We start from the raw sequence: 25435 nt of genomic DNA, 5'->3' as shown, positions 1-25435 counted from the left end.
TAGTATATCTTAGTTATTATTTTCTCTAAGCACTTGTCACTGTTGGCCAGTCCACTTTTATGGGGCCTCTGTCTTCCTTCCTGGCTTCCTGGTTGCCTCTGTGAACGCCCTGTGGCCTCTCTTTCTTTTGCTAGCCCCTTCCTGTAGGTTTGTGTCCCCCTCATTGCTCTCAGTCTGCATATCCCCTCCATGGGGCCTCCTTCACTCCCAGAGCTTGAACGACCACCTTTTACTGACCGCTCTCCAAATAGTGTATCCAAGGGACAGGAGGGGACCTTTGGGAGCTGGTGGGAACACTCTTTATCTTGATGCCTGTGGTGGTTACGTGACTGCATGCATTTATCAGTACTCAGCAGATTTAAAATTGGTTTATTATTTTTGGGGGATTACACCTCAATGAAGCTAATTTTATTTTATTTTATTATTTATTGATTTGAGACAGGATCTCACTCTATCATCCAGGCTGGAGTGCAGTGGTCCAATCATGGCTCACTGCAGCCTTAACCTCCCAGGCTCAGGTGATCTTCCTACCTCAGCCTCCTGGGTAGCTGAGACTACAGGCTCATGCCACCATGCCTGGCTGATTTTTTGTATTTTTGGTAGAGACGAGCTTGCCATGAGGAGTTCAAGACCAGCTTAGGCTCAAGCAATCCACCTGCCTCAGCCTCCCAAAGTGTTGGGATTACAGACGTGAGCTAATTTTAAACAGCAATGATGTCTCCAACTCACATCTTTGCTCTGAGTTTCGGACTCATATAAACAGCTGCCTGCTACACGTATCCACTCACATGTTCCCTTGAACTTCAAACTCAGTGGGTCCCAAATTGAACTCAGCACCTTTTCTCTAAACCTGCATTTTTTCTTATGTTTTCTATTTCACCTGTAGGTCCATCAATCTTCTCAGTCACTTCCTTTCTACTCTGCATCATTTGGTCATCAAGCCATCTTGACTGCAGCTCATATGTACAGTTGACTCTTGAACATTCCAGGAGATAGAGGCACTGACCCCTCACTCGGTCAAAAATCTGCATATAACTTTGACTCCCTCAAAACTTAACTACTAATAGCCTACTTATCAATAACATAAACAGTCAGTTAACACATACTTTGTTAGTTATATGTATTACACACTGTATTCTTACAATAAAGTAAACCAGAGAAAAGAAAATACTAGTAGGAAGTCATAAGGAAGAGAAAATCTGTCCATTAAGTGGAAGTGGAGCATCATTGAGGCCTTCATCTTCATTGTCTTCAAGTTGGGTAGGCTGCAGAAGAGGAAGAAGAGGAGGGTTTGGTCTTGCTGTCTTGGGGGTGGCAGAGGCAGAAAATACACATATAAGTGGACCCATGCAGTTCAAACCTGTGTTCTTTGAGGGTCAGCTATTTTTCTTTTCTTTTTTTTGAGATGGAGTGTCGCTCTTGTTGCCCAGGCTGGAGTGCAATGGCGTGATCTCGGCTCACCACAACCTCTGCCTCTCAGGTTCAAGCGATTCTCCTGCCTCAGCCTCCTGAGTAGCTGGGATTACAGGAATGAACCACCATTCCCGGCTAATTTTTTTTTTTTTTTTTGTACTTTTTAGTAGAGACGGGTTTTTTTCTCTGAGACGGGGTTTCACTCTGTGGCCCAGGCTTGAGTACAGTGGTGGGATCATGGGTCACTGCAGCCTCAACCTCCTGAGCAATCCTCCTGGCTCAGCCTCCTGAGTATCTGAGACTATACAGGTATGCACCACATGTCCAGCTAATTTTTTTTTTTTTTTTTTTTTTAGTAGGCTCTAGGTCTCATTATGTTGGCCATGCTGGGCTCAAGTGATTCTCCTGCCTTGGTCTCCCAAAGTGCTGGGATTACAGGCGTGAGTCACTGCACCCAGCCAACTGTTTTTCTTGAATCAACTCCTCCCACCATCCCCTTACCACGTTTTAAGTTCAATCTCTGATCTTCTTTTCCTGAGCAACTGAAGCAGCTTCATTTGGTCCTTCTGACTTGAGTCTCATCATTTTCAAATCCATCTCCACACCACTGCCAGAACCATCCATCTAAAACACAAATCTGTCTAGCATGTCCCTTCCTATTTGAAACATTGTAAGTGTTCTGCTCCTCCATCCCCATAGGATGATATAATAATCCTTTTATTGTGAAATACAGGACCCTTCAGGTTTCGGCTTCCCCTTCTTTTCCCTGCCCTCTCCTTGTTCTATAATTGGAAGCACTTTAATTAACCACACATAACATATTGTCTCTGTGTCTTACTGAGGCTGTCCTGTTTCTTCTCCCCAAATAACCTCTCTCCTCTTGACTGTCTTCTACCTTCCAGAAGGCTGTCCAGTTTATCCTTTCTTTGGAGATCAACTATTCTAGAAGGCCGTCTATGAGCCTGACTCTCCATCCCAAGCATCTCCCTATCCCCTCAATGCCCTGTGCACATAATATGGAGTAAATATCACATGAAAATTGTTACACTGCTTTGTGATTATCTATTACATTGTCTTTTCCTCTGATTAATTTCCTGGGACAAGAACTTACTCAGTCTCATATTCTTGGTACCTCTGACAGTGCCAGGCCCATATTAGGCAAAGGCCTCACTGCATGGGTATCATGCCATGGAGCTTGAATGTGCCTGGTGGCCCTCCCAAAATATCTTCTTATTTTTGCAGGACAAATGACCACCTAGATTTTTCATCCACGAAACCTTTGTCTGAAGTGTCGTATGTATACCCTAGACTCCTGGTTCTCTCTCCTGAAACGTTTTCCTCTTCCAGACTTCCATCATTTTAGTAAAGGGAACCACTCTACACCCAATTACTCAAGCAAGAAACCTGTGAATCATTCCTCATTCCTCTTTTCTCTCATTCTCCATGTTTAATCCATCAATGAATGCTGTTGATTCCACCTCCAATAAGTATCTTCAAATATCTCATCCACTTCTGTATACCTTCAAAGCCATAATTTTAGTCTAGGCTGCAATTGTTTCTCGTCTGGATACCGCAGTAGCTTCCTAACAGATCCTCTCCTTCATCTTCTGCCTACTTCCAGTCCATTCTTCATGCTGCAGTTGGAAGCGTAGACCTGTAAATTAAGTGAAGCCACTTAAAATTTTTTCTTGGCTTCCCACTTTCTCAAATGAACCCCAACGCCTCACCAGCTTACAAAGTCATGGGCTCTCTGGCTGTGGCAGGCTATTCTCACTTCCTTCTGGCAACTCTTCCTTCTTAACTCTGCCCAGGTCCCGAACATGTGCTGCTTCCCCACTTTATCACCTGAGCTGCTCTTCCCAAACAGCCTGTCTGTTCTGCTGGCTCTTTCTCGTCTGTCAGGTTGGCCTTCCTGAAAACCTTATCAAAGGTGGTCTCCCCTTTAGGATTTTCTTTTAAAAATGTCATTATTTGTTCACTTGGCCGGGCATGATGCCTCATGCCTATAATCCCAGCACTTTGGGAGGCTGAGGTGGGAGGATCATTGAGGCCAGGAGTTTGAGACCAGCCTAGCCAACACAGCAAGATCCTGTCTCTACAGAAATGAAAAATTAATCAGGTGTGGTGGTGCACACCTGTAGTTCTAGCTACTCAGGAGGCTGAAGTGGGAGGATTGCATGAGCCCAGGAGCTCAAGGCTGCAGTGAGCAGTGATAGCATCGTTGTACTCCAGCCTGGGCAACAGAGTGAGACCCTGTATCAAGGAAAAAAGCCCTATTTCGTTCTTCTCCTTTCTCATCTCTGAATGCCCATCAACTTATCATAAGGGCTCAGTAAATGTCAGTTGAATAAATGATTACAGTGTAAGTCCTTCAGAGTAACACAAAATGGTGTATACTTTATTTTCAGTTACATCTAGTTACTAATACATATGGGTATAGGTCATTTAGCCTAAAACTATTTTAAAGTTAGGTTTGATCTAAAAATATTAAAATACAGTAGAAGGTTTGAAGTTTGTAACAATCCAAAGTTCATCTTTAATATGAAGATCTGTTTTAAGTGTCTTAGAATCAATATTTTTTATGGTTTTTGTATGGAAGATGGAAATGTGCATGATGACAATTCAGAACCTACTCAAGTCCCGGAGTTCTGTTTTGTATTGTTCTGTTCATCAGAATTTCCCTATGAGGCTGAAAAAAACAGGTTGATTAAAAAATATTTTAAAGTTTTCAAATTTCAAATTGCTGATACTAAGTTTTGCTAAGTTAAATATGCAAAGAGCAAAAACTAAATGGGTTAAACTCCCTCTAAAGAGACAGTATTTAAAAAATTAAATAGAAAATTTACAGGACCAAATAAATTGATAAGGTTCAAGATGTTCTTGAAAGACAGTGAATTGCTCTGCCGAGTCCAATCTGTATTGTTGTTGTTATATTCAATATTTTTTTGCCATCTACAAAGTAATAGAACAGGGAGTCAACGGCCCTGGCACCAGTACCATGGGTTGGAATGTGGGAGCAGGTGCCTTGCATCCATGCTTTCTACCCAATTCCGTGATCACCTGATATTGATCATTGCCCCCATTATTGAATTTGCTGCATCTACCATTCCTAGATTTTCTGTACTTACCTCCAGTTCTAGACCTTTTGTTGATATTTTTTATATGGTTACAGTGACTTTTTAGAACTTATGAAATTCAAAAATAGGAATGTTTTTGTATTTCAAATTGCTGATTGCACATAATAACATTTATCCTTTTGGTATAGGCTAAAGGACTTTGGAATCATCTTGTGTCATCATAGAACTCTGTCTAGGAGAAACATTTCACATTTTTGACTGAGATTTTGTCAAGATGGAGATTAGTAAATATCTAGTCAGGATGATTTTAAATGATGAAAGAAAAGTGAAAGCTATATTCTGGATGTCTGGATCTCTTATTACGGTGTTGCTCTACCTACCACATGATGTAGGTGTAGTTTTCTAGTACATATACTTTGTATTTCTAGAAATTTAGCAGCCTAATTTTAAGAATCTTGCCAAAAGCTTTTAAAAAGCCTGAATAGCTGGTTCCCCTTATTTATACTTTTACAAACCTTTTTATGCCTTTTTATCTTTTAAATGTGCATGTTTCTAAAGGTTCTATTCTTAACCTACTTTTCTATTCTGAAATAGGAATTCCTATTTCCTATTACCTCATTATTATCCCATACAAATAAGCAAAATATGAAGTTTCAATTCTCAACTTCTGTTTAACTCCCAGTCTTAAATTTTCAGCTTCCCTTTTCACATTACCAGTTGAAGCTTCTGCTAGCCCTTTAATCAACTCCAACTATAATTTCATTTTTCTCTCATTTTGGTTAGTGTTTCGTCTTTCGCCTGGTCATTCCTGCCTGAAACTTTGTTTCTGTTTCCTATATGTTTTCTGTTCTCCTAACCTGTTAGGGCAGTCACTCCCCAGGAGCCATTGATTATTCTTTTGTAATTTCTCTTCTATCTGCATCTCCTGCATCCTTTCTCCAGGCCAAACTATATTAAATCTCAGCTGGTCTCCTTCACGTGCTTCCTATCATAAAGCTTATCTCAACAAACTTAAAACCTGAGGATCACACAAATCAAGTTCTCTGACTATAATACAAGTAACTTATAAATGAAAAGGATATCTTAAAATCATACATTTTAAAGTTTAAAACATACATTGAACAAAGAAGGCATAAAATAGAAATTAAAAATGCTGAAAACTGAAGGATAAATACATTTCAAAAGTTTCGAGATATAACTAAATGCACCACTTAGAGGGACAGTTGTTAGAAAATATACTTTAGAAAATAAGGAAAGCATACTATCACTGAAATATATCAACTTAACATAAATAGAAAACAAAGAAACAATGAACAACAAGGAGGCCAACAAAGTAAAAAGTTAGTTTTCTGAAAAGACTGACAGAGTTTACAGACTTCTGGTGAGATGAATCAGTAAAAAGAACCAGAGATAAATAATATTAATAATGAAAAGGGGAGCCTTACTTTGTACTCGCAGAAGTTAAAAAGCTAATAGGAGAAACATTACACATATCAAAATAACTATAAAAAGAATGCAATAATTCTTTTTTTGGGAGAATGAGGAGCAAAATGACTTTATTCATGTAAAGTTTAAGAATGGACAAAACTAATCTGTGATGATCAAAGTCAGAGTAGTTACTTCTGGGATCGTGTCAACAGGGAAGGAAAAGCAAGGCGTTACCTGGATGCTGGAAGTGTTTCGTATCTTCTCTATGTGTTGGTTACCCTGGTGAGTGATATCTGAAATTTCACCAAGCAGTATACTTAAGATTACTACAGTTTACTATATGTAAAGTTATTTCCCAATTAAAATTTTACAAAAAAATGCCAAATGAAGATAAAAGAAGAAAAAATAATACTATGAGTAACTTTATGCTAATGGTAGAGAATTTAAGTTACAGTATATAGAAACCATCTTAGAATAATATGTTACCAAAAGTGGCTCAAGAAAAAAAGAGAAGTATAATGATTCAATAAACATTAAAGAGTTTAATAAATTGTTGAAAATCTTTCCTCCAAAGAAAATATTAGGCTCAGGTGGCTTTCAAAATGAGTCCCCCTAAACATACATGTAATTTCAAAACTGTGCCAGAAAATACAAAATGAGAAAATACCTTTGTTCATTTGATGAATCTGATATGATCCTGATATCAAAACCAGACAAAAATACTGAAAAAGAGAAATGTAGGCCAACTTTATTCATGATTTTACATTTTAAAATTTTGAACAAAGTATTAGTAGCTAAATCCATGTATAAAAAAGAGAATACATTATGATTGAAATAGGTTTATCACAAGAATGCAAGGTGGGTTCAATTTCAGGAAATCAATTAATTTAATTTACCACATTAACAGATTAAAAGAGATAAATTATATTTTTATCTCAAAAGTCAATGGAAAAACTGTATTTAACATATTTTCATGATCAAAAAAGAACACTAAACTAAGAATAGGTGGGAATTCCCTTACCCTAATAAAAACTGTTTAAAATATTATGTTAAGCAAGCATTATAAATAATAGTTACATATAACCATTATTTTATAATATAATTATATATTTTATATAATTATAATGTAACTATAATATTATCATTATAATATATGTTATAATGTAACTATATTATTATACTTACAATATAATTTGCAGGGAAATTTTAACTAATATTTTATAATTAAAATTACTATTAAGGCATGCTGGGTGATGTAGCCTGTAAGCTAAGATAAAATCAAAATGAATTTGAGTATTAGAAAAAAGGTAGCACAAAAATTGAAAATATACAGATTATAATGTCATATACAGGTAATATGTTTGCATGTAAAACGACACCCAAAGAATCTAAAGACAAATTATTACAATAAAACTTTAGCAAAGTTGCTGGGTACCAAATCAACACATTTAAGTCAACTGGATTTGTATTCACTAGCAAAACCCAGAAAATACACATTTTAAAATAATCCCACTTATGATAGGGAGAAAAAAATAGGTACTTAGAAATCAATCTTACAAAATATATAAGACATTTATGGAAAAAATGATAAAACATTACTGAAATATTTTAAAAGACTTGAATAAATGATCAACTATAACTTGTTCGTGGAAGTTATAGGAAGACTCAATACTGTAAGTCTGTCAATTATCTCTAAATTGATCTATAGATTTAGTGCTATTCCAATGAAAATTTCAACAGGTTTTAAAATATATGTTTCTATACATATATATATATATATATTTTTTTTTTTTTTTTTTTTTTTTTTTTGAGACTAAGTCTCACTCTTTTGCCCAGGCTGGAGTGCAGTGGCGTGATCTTGGCTCACCACAACGTCCACCTACCGGGTTCAAGTGATTCTCCTGCCTCAGCCTCCCAAGTAGCTGAGACTACAGGTGTGCGCCACCATGCCCAGCTAATTTTTGTATTTTTAGTAGAGACGGGGTTTCACTATGTTGGCCAGGCTGGTCTCGAACTGCTGACCTTGTGATCTGCCCACCTTGGCCTCCCAAAGTGCTAGGATTACAGGCGTGAGCCACCATGCCCGGCCATTAAAATATTTTTTATATTTTTTTATTTTTTGGAACTTGATAAGCAGTTTCCAAAACATGTATAGAAGAATGAAAAGTCACATGACAAAGATATTCTTGAAGAAAAAGAATAGGCAGAGAAAATATTTGTCCCATTTTCTAGTCAATTTATAATAAATCTGCAGTGATTAGGATTATGCAGTATTAGTCCACAGAACCACACAGAGATTTCTCCAAAAAAGATATTACATGTATAAAATTCAGTGTAGAATAGAACTGCCTTTGCACATTAGTGGGGAAATGGATAAACTATTCAACTCATTATCTATATGGAATAAAATAAAATTGAATCTCTACTGACATGTATAAAAATTAGTGGTTTAAAGACAGATGTGTGAAAGGCAAAACCATAAACCTTTTAGTAAAATAAAAGAATATTTTTATCACCTTCTATAAGGGAATTATTTTGTAAACAAGCCTACACAATATAAATCACAAATAAATATGTTCAGCAACGTTAAAAATAATTTATGTTTACCAAACATTATATAGGGAGTGAAAACAAAAGCTACAGGTTTATAAAACAAATTTATAACACATAACTAGAAAAATGAATAGTTTCCAAAACTATGTAAGAAACAGCCAGAAACTGATAGAAAAACGCAAACTGCCATATAGGAAAATGGGAAATTGACATGAACAGAATTTCACAAATAGGAAGCATGAAGGTCCAGTGAACATGTGAAAATATGTATTGTCATTATTAATATAGAAAATGCAAATTTAGAGAAAGAGTAACGGATTGTCTGGGAGGGCTGCATAGGAAGCTGTGCAGGAGTCCAGGTATACAGGTGTTTAACAGTTAACTCTTTATACATTACCTATGTTATCAATGCTCTATTAGCATTTAATCTTTAACATAAAAACAAACTCCCCAAACTCAGAACCCTAAGTATATAATCAGTATCATTCACCATAAATAGAAGAATGAATACAAAATGATATTCTAAAATTTCTAGCCATATATTCTAACCCACAAAAGGCTCTGAGCCTGAAACCTGTTCATTACTACAAGTTTATTAAGTGTTGTAGAGGTATTAAAGACATATTAGCATCTCAGTTAATCTTTTTTCTTTTGTTATTGTTATTAGAGCAGTATCCATGTATTACACTTTAATGGGTATATATCTCACACTTCGGGGAATATTAGCATTTAGCATGAACTTTTTTATTCCTCATCTGGTACTTCAATTTGTGATAACAGATTTATTAATTCCTGCCATGCACAAGGCATTAGCTATCAGGTTTGTAAAGAGGAGAAGCTTTATACAAATATGGTTATTTGGATACATGTCTTTCTCCTCTGTGTATGTCTGGCAAGCTTATGTGAGAACAGGGAGACAGTATGCCTGGAGCAGAGTGAGCAGAGGACAGAGTCGTGGGAGAGAAGGTCAGAGAGCTGGAGAGAGGGGCAGAGGCTGGGCTTTGGCTTGGTAGCCTCCGTGGGTCTCAGGTTAGTTACTTGTATGCCATAGGTTCTTTGTATACACTTATAAATAATTGAAGCCTGGTAATTAAAATATTTGGAAGATGAAACAAAGAAGGAAGCATTTCTCTGAAAACTAAATAATAGTACAGGTTCTCAGAGCCACACATGAATAGAACATTAGACACCTCGTAAGTATGTGATATAGTATGCACTTCATGTCATAAAGAGATTGAGTGGCAGGCGAAGTCCTATAAAAATCCCCATATCAAGGCAAATAATTTATTTTATTGAATTAAACATTGTATTACATAAGCAAACCTTTAACTGAGTCTGTAAATTTTTTGTTATAGGGAGATTGCTGCTGTGGGCATGGGGAGTTTAAGGATATGCAGCATAGTATAGTAGAAGGAAAGATTGTCCTTAGGGAAAAAAAATGAGTTCATGTAACAGTTGACAGGGTCATCTATGTGATCTCAGCCAGTCCTTCCTAAGCTTCAGTTTCCTCGTTGCTAAAATGGGCATTCAACATACTTTACCCTCTTTATAAGGTATCATGAAAAGCAGATGGCATAGTCTATGAAAATTCTTGCTAAACATGAAGCACACTACCAATGTCATATGTGATAAATCATTTATATAGTATGTAATCTACACATATCCCTATTATGAATGTATGTATTATGTATACATATATTTATATAATTTTTTCAATTTGTTATTATAATGTAGAATTATTTCATCTAATGCTAGAACTATAGCTTATTTAGTCAAAGTGAATCTAAATGAGGAATCATATTTCCACAAAGTTGATGAAGTGGAAAAAACATAATTTAGTCTTAAAATCAAACTTAGAGGCAATGAAAATCAAGGAGCAAAAGAATGTAAAGACCACAGAAATAAAATGTTACTTTATTTGAGGTCAGAGATAGTGTCAGGTAACAATACATATAAAAGGTAGAAATGCATATAAATAAATGAGCATATAGGTGACAAATATAATCACAGTTAAGAAAGGAAAAATGCTCAATAGTATTATTGGATTGCAAGGGAGTTAACAACATCTTGGAGAAATAACATTTAAGTCAAGTAAAAATTGGACATGAAAGGTTTAGTAAGTGAATACCAAAATCAGGATTTCCACCCTCTAATCCTAGGAAACAAATGAGTAGCTTGAGAAGCAGTTAGTTTGAAAGGGCTATTACTTGCCTAAAATCCACCGGCGATGCCCTGTATGAATCACATACACAGTATTTACATACTGGGGGGAAAACGTAGTAAAAATTGTCTCTCTTTTTGGCCACGATTTGTAATTTAGATGTATAACCTCTTTATTTTAAGAATAGAAACTTGGCCGGACGCCATGGCTCACGCCTGTAATCCTAGCACATTGGGAGGCCGAGGTGGGTAGATCATGAGCCTGGCCAATATGGTGAAACCCCGTCTCTACTAAAAATACAAAAATTAGCCAGGTGTGGTGGCGCGCGCCTGTAGTCCCAGCTACTCAGGAGGCTGAGGCAGAAGAATCGCTTGAACCTAGGAGATGGAGGTTGCAGTGAGCCAAGATTGCGCCACTGCACTCCAGCCTGGGTGACAGAGTGAGATGCTGTCTCAAAAAAAAAGAAAAAATAGAAACTTATATTTTGAAAATTACTAATAAGTAAGCAATTGAGAGATATTTCAACACAAAGATACGCCATGATTTAGAAGTCGAGTGGCATCGTTAAATCTAACTTGACAAAGTCTGCTGTTAACATATTCATTTTAAGATAGATCTAAGGATTATCTTCGAAATTTTACATTTAAGTTCGGCTTAGGCAGTAGGAAGCAAAAATAAGCTGTATTAAAAGCTGTTGATACAGTCCAAGCAATGTAGCAAGACTTCGTCTCTACTGAAAATTTAAAGAAATTTAATGGGTTCAGTGGTGTGTGGCATGTGCCAGCAGTTCAGCTACTCAGGAGGCTGAGGTGGGTGTTGGGAATAAATGAATGAATGAACTAAACTCAAATTAATCTAAACAGTGTAACAAGTTGGTTTTAAATGTTTTAAATTTGGCATAACAAAATAATATTGCAAAAGCTATTGATAAATATCTAGAAATTGATAATTATAAGCAGTGACCACATGTTTGATAAAGGTCATTTTTTTCAAAAAAGAGAAAGTAAGAGGAGGAACAGAAAAAAGGAAAAAAAGAAAAGTGGGTTTAAGGGAGGGAGGGAAGGAAAACTAAATGACCAGGTAAAGTAGCTGAAAAACTGGCAGGAACCCCCTAAGCTTAAAATCTGTACTTACTAAAACTGGAGAATTAAGATAGTTCTGATGGAAAACAGATTCTTTTAGCAACATAATTGTGTCTAGATTGATATTATTTTGTTATACAAAATTTAAAATGCTGCTTAGATTGAGTCTAGTTCATTCATTCATTTATTCAACAATTAATTGAGTTTCAAATGTGTGGCAAGCATTGTTCATAGACGTTGGGCACAAAAGGCAAACATAGTTGTTGCTTCATGTTTCTCTCAGTAAGGAATTAAACCTATAAAAAGCAAATATATCTTCAAATAGTGACTCCTATGTATATTAAGACTGTGAAGAGCTGGCAGGATTAGAAGCAGGACTATGTTTAAATGTCTAGTAAGGCTATTCAACAGTGATATTGCAACATGTCTTTTAAAAGAATGACTGATTTGTCACCTAGATTTCTAAAGAAAATTTAAAAAAAATCACGGTGCTTTCCTTGCAAGATGTCAAATTTGATATTATCCTTTTCTTAACACTTCTCACCTTTCATATTATATACTGTGGTAGAATGTTCTCAAGGAGCAGAAGCCTGGTTGGGAAAGGGCCCCCTATTTTTCCAGATTATATTCTTAGACTTTTTTTATTTGGAGAATTTCTAGCTTTATGCAATATATTATCAGTAATGATTATGCAGAACTTTTTCAGTGCTGCAGTTTAATCTTTCTGGGATAATCTGAAGGGGAACTAAGAGGTTATACCTGGTTGTGTGATGCAGAATCTAGGTGTGTTTGATAACAGCAATCTGGTTCCCTCCATCATGATATTCTGAAAACGTTTACTTTTAGGTGTACATATAAAAAGCTCACATCAGTTCACTTCTGTGTAGTTCATGCACCCTTTCACAAATGCTCTCTGTCAGGCAGTGTGCTGGGTGTGAGAGCTTAAGAGAAAACTAAGACATTACTACTTAAATGACAGGAAACCTTTGAATATAATATGCACATTCTATGCTGAAAGTGTATACTGGGAAATGAAAACCCTCCAAGAAGGCAGCGGTTAGTAGCAAGAACTGGCGATGGAGAGGTGGTGCTGGAGAGTCGGTCCTGGAGTCCTGTGCCCCGAGGAGCCCCGATGAGTTGCAAGCATCACAGATAGCCAAGATGGCAATAGCAGCTCCTTTTTGTAAATGAGTCGCCACACCATGTACATGTGGATGTGTTCATGGCAGTCTGGGGTCCTAGGCTTGCTAGGTTGGTCACTTGCTGTAAGTCATGGGCAAGGTCAGTCCATCTCTCTGGATCTGTTTCATTGTCTGTGAGGAAATTTGAAATAGATGAACTTACTTGTCCGTTTCAATCCTAAAACTCCACAATACCCTATATAAGCTTGGCTGTTACCTTTGGAAATGCAGAGAATATGGGGGCATTTTTTTCCTAGTTTTCAAAAAGATATTTTCAGGATAATGAATGGGGAAGGTTTTGAAAAATCTAGATAATTTTAGTTAAATCAAGGGGTTAAAAGAACCCTACCACTTGCACATTTGTATACATTGTAATTGCACAGCATGTTCTAGAATAGGTAAAGTGAAAGAAACACACCTCTGTCCTAAAAAATTTACTAAGAGTACAAACAACAGGAATAATAAAGTCAGCACCCACAGCATTGTGTGGGTGTAATTGCTAGCAAGCTTTCTGAAGCAGGTGGGTTTTAGAAGTGATTTGAAGGAGAAGAGAAGGGTGGTCTGACATGCCTCAGTAGGAAAGCTGTTCAAGTGGAATGGATGGATGAGAAAATGCAAACCCAGAATAAGAATATGGAGAAAGAGAGAAACAAAGTAAGAACTGCTAAGAGAAAGGGGGACATGCATTAAAATATCTCAGTGGAGATAAAAGTTATAAAGGACAAATGTAATTTGGGCACATACATGGATAAATGAAATGATCTAGTATAAGACAAACTACATTTTGTAGGTAAGACACAAAAACTACCAGAACACGAAGTATTTCTTTGACAGAAGACTAGCTGGAAGGATACATTAGAGATATAAACAAAAGAGAATGACTAGGACTCCACAGGAGCCTTCATCTAAAGAGAAGTAGAAGGAAGCAAAGATTTTTATTGCACAGTGAACAGGTATGAGTCATTTACATATTAATTTGTTATGTGTAACTAATTATGTATTGCAGTAGATACAAAATGGGCCGGGCGCGGTGGCTCTGGCTTACACCTGTAATCCCAGCACTTTGAGAGGCCAAAGTGGGCGGATCACTTGAGGCCAGGAGTTCGAGACCAGCCTGGCCAACATAGCAAAACCCCATCTCTACTAAAAATACAAAAAAAAATTAGCTGGGCGAGGTAGCTCATGCCTGTAGTCTTAGCTACTCGGGAGGCTGAGGCAGGAGACTTGTTTAAGCCCAGGAGGTGGAGGTTGCAGTGAGCCGAGATCGTGCCATTGCACTCCAGCCTGTGTGACGGAGCGAGACTCTGTCTCAAAAAAACAAAAAACAAACAAATTTAAAAAAAAATGAATAAGACAGAGCCTTCTACCTAACCTTAAAGAGCTTATAGCTGTTTAGGATCAGTTTTATTGAAATAATTCTGATACAACATGTAAACGAATTATAAGAGAATTTTTTAAATGAGATAAAAAATTTGTCTGTTTTATCCTTTTGAAATTTGTGATGACTTTTTATTAAATGATACCAAGTACTCATAAAATGAACCAATCTAATTTGTTTTAGGACAGAAACCATATACTTAGGAAAGTATTTCTTAATGGATTCTAAAATACTTTATTCTCCCTAATAATTTTTTTCCTAGTTTATGGTGGGATTATAAGTTATACTACCACTCTTCTGGATGGGGTCTCTCTGGGCATGTGATGTGATTTAATGGTGATGCAGTGTGCTTACATACTGTCGCTACTCCTTCACCTCTCCAATTGTCCATCCTTGATATCTACCAGCCGTAGCTCCTTATTTTGGTAACAGTGAAACAGAAAGAAGTTTCAATACTTTTTAATGAAAACAATCAGATGATCAGAATAATTGATGAGGAAAATAGGCCCTAATTTTGTGCCCAAATTTTGACTTCTCTTTTCCTTCTCAGGTTTGTTTCTAAAAGAGTGATTATTTAAACCCATATTTTCCCACCTTCAATTTCTTACCTTTCTTGAATGATATGAACATTTATAAAACAGTCAATGTAAGAAGTTAACTAGAATTTACTATGAATTATAAATGTCTTCAAATAGGAACTAACAAAATAGTATAGCCATGAGTAGCAAGAGACAAATTCCTTTTCCTAGCTCAAAAATAATTAGCACATGCTCTGGTAATTTTTTTTTTTTTTTTTTTTTTTTTACCTTCACTATGGCATCAATTTAGTCTGTTATTCATCCTCTTCCAATTCACTGATTTCTGGTGCTGTGTAAGGTGGTAGGCAGTTTTGCAAGCAGAAATAGACCAGTCTTAGGTAGTACCTTATGAATGAAGGTGATGGATTTAGAATGACTCATTAGATTGTCCTTTCAACAGTCAGTAAACAAAATGTATTGACTGCCTACTCTGTGGAAAACACTATGGGAGATTTTATTCAGGTAGATTTTTTATGGTATAGAAATAAACAGCAACTGAACCCATAACATTAAATGAGATGATCTAGATGAAGATACCTTATTTGGAAGGTCTCAGTGGACTGTGTAGGGAGGGACATGAGTTGGTCCCTTGGAAGAGACTCCAAAATGTGAAGGAGGAGAGTAAGCCTAATAAAGCATCTCTCTCCATGGGAAACTTGGGCACAGTTTTTTCAGTGTTTAATGTGAGACATCAATGAGTTCAAGTGTGTAGAAAGACAAATTTTGAAGAAAATTTGTTAGGAGACAATTTTGAACTTAAAAAAGATTATTTGTTGTTCTTTATTAATTTTAAACTTAAAGTAAACATTATTCTTAGAAATAAAATGACTCTTTATTCCTAAACTTCAAGGTAGTAAATTCCTTCCATGAGACATGTTTGGTATGATCCATGGAATGACTCCATCTTTAACACTGAGTTTTGTTTTTAATGCATACCTGTCAGATTTTTCTGAAGACTCCACTCAGTTATTTCCTGGTTTTTGACTATTGGGGATACCTTTGAAAATAAAATATTTTAATACTATTTTATCTAATATTTAAAGAGAATTCAATAAAACATTTTAAAAATGACTCAACTTTTTTACTCAGTTATAAATGTAGTCGTAGCTTAAATTTATATCTTCATGGAGTTTAGGGTTTTATTTGTAAAAAATGTATTAGATCATTCTTGCATTGCTATAAAGAAATACTTGAGACTGGGTAATTTATAAAGAAAAGTGGCTTAATTGGCTCACAGTTCTGCAGTGCTAGCACCTGCTCCACTTCTTGGGAAGCCTCACAGAGCTTTTACTCTTGCAGGAGGGAAAGCAGGAGCAAGCATCTCCCATGGGAAGAACGGGAGCAATAGAGAGTGGCGGGGAGGTGCCACACACTTTTAAGTGACCACATCTCGTGAGAACTCACTCACTGTCGCAGAGACAGAACCAAGCTTTGAGAGATCCACCTCCATGACCCAAATACCTCCCACCAGGGGCCACTTTCAGCATTGGGAATCACAATTCAACATGAGCTTTGGATGTATCAATAAATATACTTCATATACTTAAATAAATATTTTTTTCTCCCTGGTACTATAAAAATTGCAACTCAGTCATTTAAAACAAGCATCTATAGGTTTTTTCTTTTCTCTTCCTTTTCTTGTCTAGTCAGTTGGCCAGAAGCAATCTTCTTTAGCCCTGGCTCTCTTCTGAATTGTCTTTCTATTTCCCACCATCTGTAAGCAACTGGGCTGGCATGTAGTAGATGGGGTCTCACTCAGTCTGTCCCCCAGGCTGGAGTGCAATGGCATGGTCACAGCTCACTGCAGCCTCAAACTCCTGAGCTCAAGTGATTCTCCTGACTCAGTCTCCCAAGTAGCTAGAAATACAGGCACAAACCACCACACCTGACTAATTTTTTAATATTTTGTGGAGATGGGGTCTTGCTACCTTGCCCAGACTAGTCTTGAACTCCTGGATTCAAGTGATCCTCTCACCTCTGCCTCCCAAAATGCTGGAGTTATAGGCATGAGCCACCACACCAGGCCTTGTAACAGTTTCAAACTCAAGAAAATTATTCCCATTTTAGACCTCAGATCACATCCTATCTCTCCCAGAGAGTTTTTTCTAACTCTTCCAGACCATATTAATCTGTCACTCTCTGACATGTTCTGTCTTCTCTTTGCAATACACCAAAATAGGCACTTGGTTCTGAACTGCTTTGCCATGTCATTTAGGCAAAATACTTAAAACACTTTAATGTTTGTGTGTTTTATTTCCCCAATCATATTGTAATGCCTTGAGTTTAGGGATCACGGTTAATATCTCTTGGTTGTTGAGGTGTTGCCATGTGCCAGGCATGATGTAAAGTGTTACATGGATTTTTTATCAGGACATTCACCACCACTGTAAGACAATAGCATCCTTTTAACTGTCACAAGAATACAAATTAGAATATTGATACATTTGTTTTTCAATGAATTATTTGGGCTTTTCATCATTAGTGGCTTTCATTACATTTCAATAACCATTTTTTTCTTCTTTCTTCAGTGACTTATTTTCATACAAATTCAGAATTACTTAGAAAATGACTAGGCTAAATTAGTAGAATGTCTGAGTTATTGAGCATTTGTGGAAAGCTGCTGGCTTATTACTTTCACTCACATGTAGTATCCATTTGCTTGCCAACAAAATACTGGTGCTACTGCTCTTAAATATATATTGCATTTGCGATTAATATATTCATTCTTGGGATGGTAATGTATATTGCTATAGTCCTTGAAAACAGCTTTTTCCTCCTAGCTAACTTAAACCTTTTTACACGTTCTTAACCGCTTCTCCCTTCCCATTCACCCAACCTTGTCACCAACTTGTGATTTTATTTGTGTTATTAGTCGTCTCTTGGTATCCATGGGGGATTGGTTCCGGGATGCCCTGCGGATGCTGAAGTTCTTTATAAAAACATGTACATGCTCTCATATACTTTAAATGATCTCTAGATTACTTGTGATACTGAATATAATATAAGCGCTATGTAAATAGCTGTCATAATGTATTGGTTTTTTATTTGATTATTCTTATGGTATTGTAGTAGTATTTTTTATTTTTTCAAATTTTTCAACCAGAGGTTGATTGCAGATGCAAAATCCACAAATATGGAGGGCCAACTAATTTTTAAAGCTATATTTAATAAACATTTGTTTAACCCTTGTTAATTGTCATGAAATTTAAATTAGTGGATTCGAGTTGAAAGAAATTTTAATGTGGTTCCAAAGTTCACTTAAAAGGGTGAAAACTACTCACCTTTGACAACAGACAGTTTATATCATATTTTATTCCATCCCCATAATAACCTGTCAAATAAAGAGTAATACAGGCAGTAAATAGTACCTTTAGTAAATAAGTAAGCATTAAAAATTACTGTTTAGTGCAGGTGTGCTACGTGGTAGGCATGGTACCAAGCATTTTTATATAATTCTCACTTTTCATATCAACTCTAAGATGTAGGTTTTATTATTTTTTCATTTGCAGAGAAGGAAACTCAGGGTCATTTAATGATTTGTCACACAACTAACTATACAGCAAGTTAGTATTACAGAAAGAAAATCTAAAGATTCTCCCCTACTAAGACTGCTGGATATATTTGGAATGAATACTTTATAGCATCATTGTACAATATCCTGATTTCAGGGTTGTGACCAAATCTGACACTGGTCCTTCCTTAAAAGCCTTGAAATAGAGGGAGCTGAGAGCTATGGGACATCCTGGAAAAATGGCTCTGTAACTTTGGCTTTGATGTTCCAAACATATAGCAATGATTGATAAAATATAAAGATAGAAAAACAAATGGACTTAGTCAAGTCCAAAACAGTTCTTCATCTTTGAGATCCAGAAACCAAATAAGAAAACCACATGGTTATTAAGGCTAAAGCCAGGGGTCTGCTGAACATTTTCCAGCAATAGAAAGTGGTAATTAGGGTTTAATCCCTATGGAACAAATCCAGATCCACTATTTGAAGCAGGGCCTGGGAGGAAATTTCTTGTTCACAGCAAGAGACTGGGAAAAAGTAATTCTGTTGACCACTACCAGGAACTAGGATTTTTACCTGGAGGATTGAAGGAGTAGGAAGAAAGACACAGTTTTGTGACATAAAACTGAATTACCCATGTGTTGCCTCTGTGATTTACCTTGCAATGTCTCTCTATCCCTGCAGCACAGCAGATAGGCAGCAAATGCCCCTCTGAGACCCAGCTCTGGTACAGTAGCCTGGGATGCCCTAGTAGAACCAATGGCGAAACTACTAGAAAGGGAGAAATGAGCACATAGAAAAAAAAAATCACTACAAATGGGCTTTCAACCAAGATTCCAAAGTATGTGAATGAATCAAACACTAGTAAAGCAGAAAAAAAAGAAGAAACTAATTATTTTGAACAGTCTGACAAAGACTTTGAAATAAGCATGTTTAGAAGCTCAGAAAGATAAATGAAGATATGATTTCCACTGAAAAGAGTGACAAATTATGAAGCAAATCCAAGCAGAAGTAAAACAAAAGCACTTGAATGTTTAAAACTAGAAATGTTGGAAATGAAAAATAGTCATTTTAAATAAAAGCTTTGCTAGATAGGATAAACTCTAGACTGGTCAGCTGTGAAGAGAGAATCAGTGTTTTGTAAGAGTACAGAGAAGATGATCTAGATTAGAACATAAGAAGACAAATAGATTCTTAAAATATGAATGAAAGGGCAGTTAAAATACATGGAGGATAGACTGAGAGGCTCCAATCTGTGTCTAATAAGGATTCTGATAGAAGTGAATGGAGAGTGTCTTAAATAGACTTAATAACTGAGTGATTTTAATCACTGAAAATTTTAAGAATTGAGTACATAATTGAGATCTCAAATTGAAATTATTATTTTTGTATTGAGCAAGACAAATACACGTAAAGGTACAGTTTGAAACATGGCCAAAAAAAAAAAAGAAAACTGCAGAACACTGAGGACAAAGGGAAAATCTTGAAATAGACTAAAGGAATTAAGAGCCAATTCTATCCTATGAATCTTAGTCAAGAGTCTGGCTGGGACTGGGAGCCTAAGGCTAACGTGGCTACCGACAGTTCCTTCGCTCTCATAAGTTACTTTTCCTACCATTCCTGGCATTGTCAAAGACCAAAGCACTACTTAATTATATGGAAAACCTCCTTTTGAAATGCACCTAAAATGTAATTGTAAATTTACCTGCAAATGACCAGAATATAAACTGTGTTAAAATCCAGTGTGTGAAAGACAGTAGAATCCTGGCTTGGTATAAACCTGTATGACTTTAGCCAAGTCACTTAATTAATCTATAAATGAGGATAATAATTCCTCCTTTATCTACTCTTAACAGGACTGTTTCAAGGGATTTTTTTTTTTTTACATACAAGTTCTTTATAGACTAAAGTATGAAACAGTTTATAAAATTATGTGAGCTATGGTTCCTGACTTCTTAGAGTTTATATATTAGATTTATGTAAAAAACAAAAACAAAAACTTCACAAACAAATACCAAAATGTTTGCAAAGCTACTTAAAACAACTAAGCACAAATTATTTTTGGTGCATATCAAGTGAAGGAGTCTAAAGTGAATAGTGGAGATGGGGTTAATCAGGTTAGGTTGAGCTTCTAAAAACTACATGTTATGAATTATCCTATTCATTTTTTCCAGTTTTTATGAAAATGTTCATGTATACACCTAGATTTTATGATGGTTAACATGTAGCCATTTACTTATATATGATTATATATGTTTTTTTCTTGAAACTTTTGACAGTAAATTGCAAATATTTCATCCCTAAATACTCAGTATGCATCTCCTACCAAAAAGAATGTTTACCCACATGACCCCAATACCATTATCACATCTAAAAAAGTAACAATAACATCCCGATAGCATCTAATAATCAGCTGATAGTCAGATTGATATCTAAATTATTCTCAATTGCCTCAAAAGCCTTCTTATAGCTGTTTCCACCCCCTCCCCCCAAATCAGGATCCACACATTACATTTACTCAAGTCTTTTTCAGTCTCTTTCATCTCTTCACTTTTTTTTCCCATGACAATAGGCCATTTCTTTTGAAGAATATTCTGGATTTGAGGGTTTTTTTTCCCCCTCATAGTAATAGTTGTTCCTCTTTTCAAAGACAACAGGCCATTTCTCTGAAAGAATATTCTAGATTTGCATTTTTTTCTCATAGTAATATTTGTTCCCCTATGCCTGTATTTACTGAAAACTGGATTGTTAGGCCTAAAGACTTAATTAGATTCAAGTACACATTTTAGATAAGATACTATATTGGTGATGTATACTTCATATTGCAACTCATTAAGAGGTACACAATGTCACGTTATTTCCATTCTTAGTGATATTAAGCTAAATAGTCTGGTTAGAGTAATTACCATCAGCTAAATGTAAAGATATAGCTTTTGCTTTGCAATGATCAAAGGATGAAATTTGAGTATCTCAGAATAACCTGTCTTCTACTAGTTTCAGCATCCATTAATGATTATCCTGAACCATTTTATTTGGCATTGCAAAATGGTGAATATCTAATTTTGTCATCCCTTCTGCTGTCATTCTTCTATTAAGAAAAGCTTTCACTCATCAAATAGGCACGACCTACACTTCCTCCTTAAAAAAGCAAGGTGCTTCTGACCCTTTCATTGCCAATTTTCCGAAAAAGAAATTGATGTAATAGTCAAAGAAAAAAAATAAATAAATAAATTAATTAATTAAAAAAATATATATATAGTCACCTCACATGGTAACAACTTAATTTTTTTTCTTTTCTGTTTTTGAGGATTACTATGCAATGATTTTTTTTAATCTATTCAGTATTTTGGTAAAAGAAATCAAAGCAGTTTGATTTCTACAAAGTATAAGTTTTAATAATTGTTATTTTAAATTACTTTTTAAAATTTGGTAAGACTAAATGTGAAGTCTGAGTCCTAATGGATGGAATGGAGGGGAATAGGGTTAATCAGAATAATTTTTTAAAACTATATATTATTAAGCATCTCTAATCATTTTTTTTAATTTATGAGATGTTCTTTTTAAAAAAGTCTGTGAGTACCTTAACCAGAGTGTAACTGAAAACAAGAATGTCAAAAAGGCACATTTAAATTGTTCTCAAAATCAATCAAAAATAATGAGGTGCTAGGAAAAAGTTGTATCCTTGATAATTACATCTATCAGTATCAGAAAACAAAAGAGAACAATCAGGAAATGACAATCCCACTCCCAAGTAGCACATTTAAAAAGGCTAATGAAAAAAAAAGTCTCTTTTAAAAATGTACTAAATTAGCATTTCAAGTAAATTGACAACTTAAGCGTTGATAAAGGCCAATCTGGGGCCCAAACAATGGAAGTTCTGTTTCTACTTTTATCTGCTTTTAAAAGAAATTATCTCACTTGACTTTTTTTGTTGTCTTTTATATAAATGTAAGTAATTGTCCTAAGGGAGATGACAATCCTCATGTACTCTGCAAGGGTCAGATCATACCTGGAGTATGGCACTTCATTTGGGGTTCTATTTCTTAAAACATTGACCTGGAGATAGGTAACCAGGAAGGGAGGTAATTCCAAGTATTTCTTACATTGTGCCCCTACGTTCAGTCTGAAAAGGGGCTAATGTAATTGTCATATTAGACAATGGATTCAACCTCTTCTTTGTAGCACCAGAGCTTAGAGTTAGGGCCAATGGGTGAAAGTGGCAGAAAAACAGATTTGGGTCTAGAATTAGGAAGAATTCTCTCATAATTGTAGCCACACAGAGGTGGAATAAATTTACCTCCAAGGGAATGAGTTCCCCAAGGCTGACAGTGTTCAGAGGTTATAATCCCTTTACTTAAAGATGGTGTACAGGTGTGCAGGGATCTCTCAAATATTTTGCAAAGAATCTATAATTATAATGAGAGATGCTTTAAAGGTCATTTAACATCAACGTTTTAAAAATTGAGGGTAAAAATGAATTTTACATCATGGCTTTAAAAAGAAAACCCTTAACACATCCCAATTTGCATATCATTGCTTTGTATTTGGGAAATGTGAAAAATATGGTGAAGTAGAGTTCAAGCTTCAGTATTTTAAAATCACGGTTCATTGTTTTTGATCACAGTAAATTCTTATCTAGCCATAAATTTAGGAGCTTATAGATAAGAATATGGCTTTGTTAATAAAAAATATAACATAGTATTTTAGACACTGTTTTATGAGTGGAGAGAATTAATGTTTGAATTATCAGTAGTGGCAAAAGCATTTTCATTCAATGATAAAAGAAAACTTATATGTGTCAGTTCATTTTGAAGATAGTAGTAAGTGCTGGCATTTTATTATTTTGGCTTTTCAAGTGATTTTATTCTTTATTATTAGACTGGGGGAAAAAAGCCGTAGTATATTCTGCCAACATATTCATCAGTCATCATTTTTGGAGACAGTTTTCGACATATTGTATGTTTTACTGTGCTAACAAGAGAAAAGACTAGCCATTAAGTTTATGTTTCTTTGTTTTTCAGCAAGGTCACATATCAGGAATAATGCTAGAAGTATGCTAATAAACAATATATAATGTAGGTCATCAGGGAGTAAGAAATATTTTCTAACTAGTTCTAAAGGGAAATATTGTTAAAAAAGGGATAGATGTTATTTACGTAACACATGTTGCTCTATATGTCACCATCAAAAGCATCTTGTAAACAGCTCAGTGTAGTCAATCTTCCTTGGTGATTGTCAGGGTGTTTGAAGTCCGTGTTAGGTTTAGATTCAGCACATTCAGTTCGCAATATGCCTAATGTACAAAGACCGTCAGGTGATTTAGACAGCTTCCAATGGAAATATGCCTGTACTTCTGTAGTTTACAAGGAATATTGGCCACTGTTGCAGAAGAAAATATTATGTTAAATTACAATAATTAGGAAAAATTTATATTAATGGCATTTATAATTTTAAATCTTGAATTATGCTAAATGTTTGTGCTTAACTTTGATTTTGTTAAGTTCTAAAGAACTTCAGTTCCTTAAAATTGATTGTAATTTACAGGCTGGTATTTCCTTATTAATACCATTAGTAAAACAATTTTATATGATTTCAAATGAAACGATAATTCTGTAAAAAACGCTTGTAAGAAAATGTCATTTATGTGATTTTACAAATGTATTTTTCTCATGTTTGGGAATTTTAAAAATGGATTATTTTCATAATGGTTTATTTTGTCTTCCAACATGGTTTTTAATTACAAATATTAAGTTTCATCAAAAAGGAATTTATGTAAGTATGTGTTCTGGAAAACACAGCTAATACTCTATTTATTGAGTTCATCTAATAGGTACTGGGACTCAATAATAAAGATGTAAAATTATAATGGCTGCTTTATGATTCAGAAATCAGAGAGCCTACTAGCATTTAGAATCAAAAGTATTTCTCTTCCCAGCTGTACGGCACCATGACATCAGGCAAATCTTTCTATTTCTCTGAACCTCAGTTTCTTCATTTATGCTATAAGAATTATAATAAAAATCTTGCTCTACTTCACAGGACTGTTGTGTAAAATGATAAAATAGTGTTAGAATGTTCATTATGATATTATTTCTTTATAGGATGAGGTACATATTTAAATACTAATGCTTAGCAACTTCTAAAACATCATTTAAATTATAGACTTTAGCTAAAAATTATATCTCTAAATATTTTAGCTAGCATCCATGAATCTTAACTTATTAGCCGTATTACTTATGGATATCTAGAAGCAACACCCCAGTTATGTTGGTCAGAATGAAATTGTGCCTGATCTTCAAAGACATTGGTTTCTGAGACTCTGTAGATTTTTTTTTAATACTCATGTTTTTTTAAACTGTATTTCTGTAATACTTCTGGTTTTAAAAACCTTCTGTTTTTGAGTTTAGGGATCTTTAAAAATATATTATGCCATAATTATGTGCTTCTGTTTCTTCTAAATGTCTGCAAATGAAAATATAGTGTTGGGATCAAGCCATAAGGTCTAAGTAAGGAATTCGTAGAACTTGGGCCAAGGGGCCCTGTAGTTTAGTTTGTTTCTTAGCAACATAGGTAAGACCAGCATCTCAGAAAAATGTTTTTTAAACAAAGAAACAATTAAAAGTCCATGTGTCTAAGTAACTCTGTTTATACTTGTTTTCTCAGAAGAAGACCTATCAATGCATCAAGTGTCAGATGGTTTTCTACAATGAATGGGATATTCAGGTTCATGTTGCAAATCACATGATTGGTGAGTGACACTCTAAACCTTATTACAGATAGATGTTTCTTCTGCTTGTGTATATCACCATTAAACAGAGTTAAAGATGAATTAATTGTTCAACCATCAATGTTCTTCCTCGGCATGATTGATTTTTTTAAAATTTCTGTTATTAGTCCTGATAAGGTATTAGCACATTTTATTTTCTGCAAGGGCTAGTTTAGACTTCTGCAGAGGATTATATATCTACTGCCAGTCAAAACACAGGTGATTAACAAATTAAACTTCTAATCATTTTTGCATTATTGAAAACTAACAGGAATGGTTAATGAACTGGATGTTAGCTTTCCGTAGAGTT

At 35.2% G+C, this 25435-nt stretch overlaps 1 protein-coding gene across 6 annotated transcripts in view; it reads left to right on the top strand.

Annotated features, from left to right (window-relative positions):
- ZNF521 (zinc finger protein 521) overlaps positions 1-25435 on the top strand; it is a 293245-nt gene that overhangs the window by 134970 nt on the left and 132840 nt on the right. For 5 of the 6 annotated variants that reach the window (XM_016933478.4, XM_016933474.3, XM_054671695.2 and 2 more), the window contains one exon: positions 25023-25107. In XM_016933478.4, coding sequence (XP_016788967.3) covers positions 25023-25107 — 85 coding nt within the window. The remainder of the gene's footprint in view (positions 1-25022; positions 25108-25435) is intronic. The other variant, XM_016933475.3, reaches the window with a different exon arrangement.

Source organism: Pan troglodytes, chromosome 17, assembly GCF_028858775.2.
Source record: "Pan troglodytes isolate AG18354 chromosome 17, NHGRI_mPanTro3-v2.0_pri, whole genome shotgun sequence".
In the NCBI taxonomy this organism is placed as follows: domain Eukaryota; kingdom Metazoa; phylum Chordata; class Mammalia; order Primates; family Hominidae; genus Pan; species Pan troglodytes.
This window is presented reverse-complemented; position numbering and strand designations above follow the sequence as displayed.